Raw genomic sequence first — 8543 nt, forward strand, 5'->3', positions numbered from 1 at the left:
ATTTGTATGCTTTTGCAGTTTATTAGGAAAAAAATGCACGAAACAAAACAAGTCATGAAAAAAATTAAAATCATTTTAGAACTGAAAAAAAATCTATATTTTATTTTTCAAAATTATTGGAAAATAATTGGAAATAAATTTTTAAATGATGTTTAACGGTGCAAATTTCGGACAAAAGAAGATTGTGTTAGATTGTTTAACACTGATGGATCAAGTTCTAACATCATACACCTTCAACACTGGATTAAAATGACAATCAGTTCGAATTCTCTCTTTAATCTAACATTCGACATCCTCGCAAACGTGAAAATGAAATTAAGAAAAAAACGAAATGACAGTAAAGTGACATGAAAATAGCATGAAACAAAATGAAATACAACAGGCACCATTATGTTCCATGTTCCCTAGCACAAACATAACAGCTATTCAATCCACAAGGCAGCTACATTTACCTTGGAAGTTATACATGTACATAGCTAAAGCCAAAATATTCTAAAACTGAAATTAAACATATAGAAGAATAGACTTCATTAAGGAGGAGGTCCTTCCTATAGGATGATACTTCTCAATTTAAGTTCTCATTCAATCTTCATCCGCGTCAATTTTCTGCTTTTTCCATTTGTAAGCAGCTTCTAGTAGCTTCATGTTAGGCGCTAAAGCTACGTCGTCGGGGAAGATGTAATCAATGTACTCCTCAAACCTGTACCAGAATCATATCTTTTGTTAGCTCAATTTCACACACCACAATTAAAAAACAAATGAAAACAATGAGAGGATGTGCATACGCAGCAGGAGTTCCATCTTCTGATGAAATAGGTCTCTTCCTTTTCACCTTCCTTGGCAGTTTACTCTGTACTACGCTAATGTCCCCGAGATTACCAAAACTGCTCTCCAAGTTCAACCACTCCTCCAAAAGCATTGCTCTTTCCTCCTTCAACTCTGGCGCACCCGTTCTGAAGTAGTCAAATGCCCTCTCGAAAACCACTGTTGGGATGGTAAAATGATGGGTTATTTGAGTTGAACAGATAAATGTTATCACTTATTAAATTATGACTGTAAGATTATAAATATCAAGATTATATTCATAATAGAAAACTATGCACTTGCAAAGGAGTTTTGATCAAAGAGGAGAGAGGGGATTGAGTTACCTCTGCATCGTTTGATCCTCTCCCTGTGTTGCTCTTCATTATAATCATTCTTCTCCTTGTCCATATCTTCATCTTCTATGCCAGCAGAAGCCTCAAACTTAGCATAACTAATCCAGACCTTCAAATGCTTGGTCCGATCAAGTAGTCTATCGTAAAGTTGTCTTGTTCTCTCAAATTCTCCTTCTGCTATCTCGAAGTCAATATATGCCTGAGAACAAGGGACAAAAAAAGTTATACATAGTAACATAGATACATGTCAATACCTTTAAAGGATGCAAAGAAGAGTGAGAGAAAACAAGATGTAATTCAAAGAAAATTTACCAAAAAATGACTTTCAAAATAACCACTGATAATATCATAATTCTTTCATCTGCCTTAACATATCAGTCATATTGCCTTAAATAACCAGAATTATTTTACTATTATCTACACATTCTAAAAAATTTTATGTTGAAATTTTTTTATTTAGTTTCATTTAGCCTTGCATAGAACTAAATGCAGGGACAAAATTCATATTGTTGACCCTAAAAAACTAGGACAAAACCCATTTGATCGACTGCCATTTCATTAGCTGTCCTTGTAAAAGTACATGTAAATTTATAATAACACTTTTTGCCATTAGCTTGTTTGCTTAATCTGGTATATCATTTCCTTATATTTGAAATTGCTAAAGTTCCTGTAAAATTTTTCCATAATATTTGTTGTAATTTTGTGTTAACGGGAAGGTAACATAAACACGCATCCATTGTTTTGAGTTAAAATTATTTGCATTATTTTTTATTTTGACAGTGTTCATCATGCAGGTTTATATGTGATTCCATATCAGCATTATTTATTGTATGTATATAGAATGTTGTTTTCTTATTATAAAGAGCCAGCAGCTCACAAATTAACAATAAAATAAACCTCCCACATCTCTCTCAATAAAATTATTTGCAATAATTTTGATATTGACAGTGTTCATCATGCAGGTTTATCTGCCATTCCAAAAATGCATTATTTATAGTATATATATAATGTTATTTACTATATAACATCTTATACATTGACAGTGTTCATGCGGCTAACACACGAACAATAATTTTAATCTCACATCCCCTCTCTCAAATGAACGGGGGATTAAAGTACCATATTTTGAGAAAAAATGAATGATCAAGCATACTGCTAATCTGATTCAATTATAACATTTTCTAATTGATTTCATAGTCCTATTGTTTGACTTCTATAAGATTTAAGAAGATGAAAGATCCTAAAGTCAACCCATTCAATTCTCTTTAAAACTATAGTGATTGTCCAAATTAATATGATTGCATTATGTCATAGGCCGGAATGCTGTCAGATTGGGATCATAAGAATGGAGATGTAATTTCACCCCATGCCTAATAAAATTATTCTATTATATATATATATAATAGATTTAAAAAATATCAAAACTATATCGGCACGGCACGGCACGATACAGTATCGGTCCGGAACCAAAACCTGGGCACGATTTGAGATTTTAAACAATGCAACCAACTCAAGCAAGAGATAATCACTCATTAAACAAGAAAATTTTCACATTGCATACCTTCCAGAGCAACTCTGGCATGTCCAATGCAGGTTGAGCAATTGCAAGCTCAAACAATGCTCGAGCACGCTCTGTTTCATTCAATGTCCTCTCAAACTCAGCATACTTACACCATGCGTAGCAGTTTGCAGGGGCCCATTCCAGATACTTTTCATACAGAATTCTGCAGCGACTTACATTGCCTAGTTGGAGTTCAATTTCGATGTACTTCTTAAATATCTGTTAAATAAATAAACATACTTAGATAAATGACCACCATAAACATTTCTAAATCTACTAAACATTTCCAAGTAACATCATACCTTATCCTTTGGGGCCATTCCAATGGCATTTCCCAAGATTTGTCGTGCAGACTTTATGTTCCTTTGTCTTATCTCAAACTGGGCTGCCATAAGCCAAATCTTTGCAAAAGAAAATTTCTTGTGAGGAATTAACTTTAAACATTCCCTGAAACAAGGAGAGAGTACATGTTAGAAAATGTATTAACATATGATACAGAATGTTGTCAAACGGTCATAATGTTATCTATCATAAATATTGCAATATAAGTAATGAAAAGTAATGATTTAACTATTAAGTCATTTTTCATATCATTAAGAATAAAAATATCGCATGCAAAACCTGATATGGATGAATTAAAAGTTCAAGAGCAGAACTTTGCTAAGAAGATACTTCAAGAGAACAAATAAGCAGACAAAGCAATTAATTTTAGTAAAAAGAAAGATAATAATGAATGGAATTAAGTTCAATTATGTTTCATCTTGTTTACTACGGAAAAGTAAAAAAAACTAAAAAACTAAAAAACTAAAAAAATCCTGCCACCATTTACTTGGGAATGGAGGGTAAGGTAGAATAATGGAAGGAAATTTATTGGAAGTCATTCCCATATATACTCATAAAAATCGTAAACATGGCTACCACTATCTAAATAACTAATTCTATCTAAAACATTGCCATAAAACTAGTTATACCTTAGATTAGGTTTTATTTTATGTTGTTTGTACATATGAAGAATTCAAAAAGAAGTGTTCTTAGTAGAGGTTGATGCTTACCTGTAAACCTCCCTCGTTCTATCCATGTCTTGCGCATCCAGTTCTTCATATAATGCGTAATTTATCCTATGATATGATAAAAGTCATGGATCAAACAACCAAACAATTGCAAACAAAAACAAAAGTTGTAGATGTTTATTAGTATTGAAGAATCACATGGTGCCCACTGATAAGCTAAAAGATGGCTTACCACAAGTAGATATATCTTTGCCAATACCGCTTCTCCTCTGCTGGAGGCACATTGGCTATTGCTCTTTCATACACCTCCCTCACCATATCCTTGTTTCCACCATTCTCCTCCAGCCTTATGTAATCAAACCAGGAGTCATAGTTTAAAGGGTTCTTCCTCACTTCCTCCTCATACTGAAATCTTCTTTTGCTGATAATCGCATCTTCAATACCAGCTTTGTCCCCATATTGCTTCTCAAATGCCAAATATCTCTTATACAGATCTTCGGCCCTCCCTTTGGGGACGTGGTCTAAGGCGAACTTGTATATGCAGCGAGCTCGTTCAGTCTCCTTGCACCATTCCTCGAACTCTGCAAAGGCAACAAAAAGCAGCTCCGCGTCCTCATCCTCAGAGAGAAGTTCGATGGCGCGCTCATACACCGCACGGGTGCGAGCAATTTCACCGCGCTTGGCCTCGAACTTGGCATACTTAATGAAAGAGGAAGGACGAGGGTGGCAAACAACAAACCGTTCGTAGATTGAACGTGCACGATCGACCTCATTGTAGCGAAGTTCAAACTTGATGTAGGAAAGCCAGCCCTTAGTGTCGGGCTGCCAGTCCATCCAACGTTCAAAAATCTGGCGAGCCCCTGCGACATTGCCGAGCATCTCTTCCATGTGTATGTACTTGTACCAAAGTTGGTCGACGCGGGGAAGGAGGCCGACGGCGCGGTCCCATACGTTACGAGCGTGATTAATAAAGCGATGCCGCATCTCAAGCTCTGCATATTTGAGCCACAGGGTAGGGTTGCGATAGTCGACGTCGAGGACGCGCTCCCAGACGGATCGAGCGCGAGCGAAGTCCCCCTGAGATTCCTCCCAGGCGGCATACTTTACCCAGGCGCCAGTATTCCAGCGAGCGCGCCGTATGAGATCCTCGAACTCCTTACGCTTTCGAAGCCGGTAGTCCGCTAGCTCGTGGGAGTCAGTAATTTTCTGCTTTGGCGGCCTGATCTCAGGCTCCTGCCGCTCGCGAGCCTCGCGCAGGATCTGCTCGGCGGTGATCTGTATGGACGCTGGTGTCTTGTTCTTCACCCGAGTAGACCGCGGTAGTTTCACCTCCGTATCGCGTTTCGTCAGGAAACCCAGGCTAGGATCAGACTCCGACGCCATATCTCCGGTAACGTGCTGCGAGCTCGACGGCGGTGGAGAGGTCGATCCGGAAAGAGTGTAACCCTAGGGGGGGAAAACGCCTCTTCTTCTTCTTATTATTGTTATTACCCTTATCAAGATATCATCGGTATTTTACATATTAATTTTCTGGTATTTTACATATTATTTTTCTGGTATTTATCTTAGGACATCCTACTTCCATTTTTATCAAAAAAAAAAAAAAAAAAAAAAAAGTACACCTAATTTTAATAATACCTATCCACTTATATCAATCATAAATTAAAAAAAAAAATCATTTTTTATTTAAACTGAACCATTTAAATCCAACGAATCAAATAAAAAATTTTAAAAACTTACTTTCGTCTCTAAATTTAACCTTTTTAATTTTAGAATTTAATAAAAAAAATTTAAAAATACAAAATATTAATAAAAAGTACTTTTTTAATATCTAATTAGAAAAAAAAGAAAAGTAAAATAAAATTAATAAATAAAATAAAATAAAAACTTTGTTATTTTATTAAGGATATAAAAGTCTGTCAAATTAATATTGTTTACTTTCAAATAATCTCCTTAAATTTATAAAAAAAAATTAGTTTAGAGTGTTTTAAGTCTAATAATGAGTTTTAATAAAAAACAAAGTGCTCAATTTTATTATAAATTTACATCATTACAATTAGGAACGGTAAAATAAATTGATTGTCCTCATTCCTGTCCCCAAATTATATCCCTTTTTCTATCCCTGATTATGTATAATAGGAGAATCTCTATTCTCTACTTGTAGAAATTAAATACTCATCCTCATCCCTCATCTCACATCTCCATCTCCGTTTTCTAATTCTCATTCTCGAAAACAAACCTAAAAGGATAGTCATTTCCATTTCTCATCTAACATTTACCAAACTAATCAAGAAATCTCCATCTCCATCCTCATCTTCATCCACATCCCCATCGTGTTATATTGGGACGGATTCGGGGATAGAGATAACATCCTCATACCCACCTCCGTTTAAATATAGAGATTTAAAAAATCTCCAAACTCAAACCCATACTCAAAAATACTCCTTGAACTTATCCCTATTTCAAATTTTTCCCATGAGACTCCGGACTCCGGACTCCAGACTCCGAATCTATAGAGAAAATTATAATCCCTAATTACAATGATTCTCTGAATTTATGTATATTTATATTTTTCAATTTTGATACTTTAATAAAAAATTGTAAAATTACAAATGAACATTAATAAAAGTAAAAAAAAAATATTTAAAGTTTCTATCTTTTAAAAAAAGCTAATTACAAGAGAGATAAAAAAAAAAAGAAAAATAAAAAATTATTTTAGTGCTACTTTAGTGAAAGCACCACTATGATATTGTTTTCGGCAAACTATTATCATCTTGATGTTGTTTTCGTCAAAGTACCAATTTTCAAGTTCTAATCTAACCCTCCTCATTACAATATGGCATTGTGTCAATTGATACACAAGCTGATTTTTTTATAAATAGATTCTCTGCAACTTGAAAGGCCATAAAGTTGTATATATTTTTAAAGTAGGGTGACACTCAATCGCAAGATAGGTACCTATGCAAGATTAGGTCTAATCGTAGTAGCTTAGAACCATCAATGAATTTTAGTTGAAACTATAAACCTAAAGCTAAAGAATAGCGAAACTAGGGCATAGAATGGGAGAGGAAAGTGCAAAGAAGCTAGAAATATTATGTAACACTGGTTTTAAGTCTCTCATATGAAATTATGGTATTGTGTCAATTAACACATGTTGATTTATTGTAAACGAGCTCTCCATCGTGGGACCGGCTTTAGGGGAGCTATTGATGCGACGGTTCCATATTTTTGTAAACGATTTCTCCACGAATTAGGTCAGAAGTTATGGTTTTAAGGCATGGTGGCACTCCATAGCAACGTAGGAATCTAATGCTGTTGGATTTGGTCTAATTAGATATGCTTAGGATCATCAATAAATGTTGGCGAAACTTATTGATAAATTTAGAGGTACAAAAATAGTGAAATTAGGGCATGGAATGGAATAGCGAAGTATAGAGAAGTTAAAAGATGTTATGCAATACTATTCTAAGTCTCGTAGATGAAGTTATGGATAGGATTATAAATGAACCAAAACGCTCATGAGTTATTCGAAGTTCGATTCGATAAAAGCTCATTTGAGCTCGTTTAATGAGGCTCGTTAAAATAAACAAATCAAGCTCAAGTTTCACAATACTCGACTCATTAGCTCCTGAACATGTTCGTTAAGCTCATGAATCAACATTTAAATGAAAAAATAATAGTTTTGATATTGAATTTATAGATTTAACACTCTACTTATGCAAAATATAGACAAATATATTAAATTTATTTATTAGAAAAAAATTATAAATTTTAATAAGAATATTATAATTTTCTCTAAATATATAATTTAGTTTTTAATTTATATTTATTAAGTTTGTTTAGGTTCCATAAAAGTTTGAATAAGCTCGTGAGCCATGAATATATTCATTAAATAAAGCTCGATCTCGGCTCGATTATAAACGAGTCAAATTTAAACATTTAAGAGTTTGGCTCAGCTCGATTACACCGCTAGTTATGGAATTGTGTCAATTGACACACAATAGCAAAACATGAACCTAATGCTCTTGGATTTGATCTAATTAGAGATGCTTAGGATCATCAATGGATTTTGACCAAAATCTAATCATAGATCTAGAGGTATAGGAATAGTGAAGCTAGGGAGTGGAATTGAAGGGCGAAGTATAAAGAAGTTGGAGATGCTATATATAACACTATTCCAAGCCTCGTGGATGAAGTTGTGGAATTGTGTCAATCGACATGCAGTTGCAATATAGCAGCCTAATACTCTTGGATTTGGTCCAATTAAAGATGTTAGAATCATCAATAGATTTTGACTAAAACTCATTATTGGATCTAGAGATACAGGAATAATGAAACTAGGGTGTGGAATGGAAGAGTGAAGTATAGAGAAGTTAGAGATGTTATGTGACACTATTCTAAGCCTTGTAGATGAAGTTATGGAATTATGTCAACTAACACACAAATTGATTTGTGTAAATAGGATTGTAAATAAAACAGACATTCATGAGCAAGTTTGATATTCGACTTAATAAGGGCCTGTTTATATTCAGTTGATACACACAAGGTTAATTAAATGAATAAGTTTAAATAACTCATTAAATTAAATGAATAAACTTGAACATATATATATTCATCTCGATAATATTCATGAAGAGAGGTTATGAATTGCTTATGAACAATGTTCACAAACAAAGTTTGTGAACTATGTTCATAAATAAATTCTTATCAATATAATAAATAAATAAATATATGTATAAAACTTTCAAAATGAACTGACAAACTTCTATTATCAATCTCAATAACCAACACAATAAGTTTTAAAATATAAAAATT

General features: G+C 33.8%; 1 protein-coding gene across 1 annotated transcript; it reads right to left on the minus strand.

Moving 5' to 3' along the window:
• Positions 1-332: 332 nt before the first annotated feature.
• On the minus strand, positions 333-5206 carry LOC122051067 (crooked neck-like protein 1). The gene is made up of 7 exons (XM_042612004.1): positions 3961-5206; positions 3771-3836; positions 3021-3165; positions 2719-2937; positions 1149-1356; positions 786-984; positions 333-700 (listed from the first exon to the last, which is right to left on the minus strand). The coding sequence occupies exons 1-7, from the start codon at positions 5109-5111 to the stop codon at positions 583-585; spliced, it is 2106 nt and encodes a 701-aa protein (XP_042467938.1). The 5' UTR covers positions 5112-5206; the 3' UTR covers positions 333-582.
• Positions 5207-8543: the final 3337 nt, after the last annotated feature.

This window comes from Zingiber officinale, chromosome 3A (genome assembly GCF_018446385.1).
Source record: "Zingiber officinale cultivar Zhangliang chromosome 3A, Zo_v1.1, whole genome shotgun sequence".
Lineage (NCBI taxonomy): Eukaryota > Viridiplantae > Streptophyta > Magnoliopsida > Zingiberales > Zingiberaceae > Zingiber > Zingiber officinale.

Bases quoted from the DNA above. Each gene is read 5' to 3' on its own strand.
- LOC122051067 (XM_042612004.1), bottom strand. From the start codon at position 5,111: ATGGCGTCGGAGTCTGATCCTAGCCTGGGTTTCCTGACGAAACGCGAT. The intron at 1,357-2,718 runs GTATGCAATGTG...CCTTGTTCTCAG, and splicing joins TGCCAGAGTTGCTCTGGAAG to GCATATATTGACTTCGAGAT. The intron at 701-785 runs GTATGCACATCC...ATTCTGGTACAG, and splicing joins GAAGATGGAACTCCTGCTGC to GTTTGAGGAGTACATTGATT.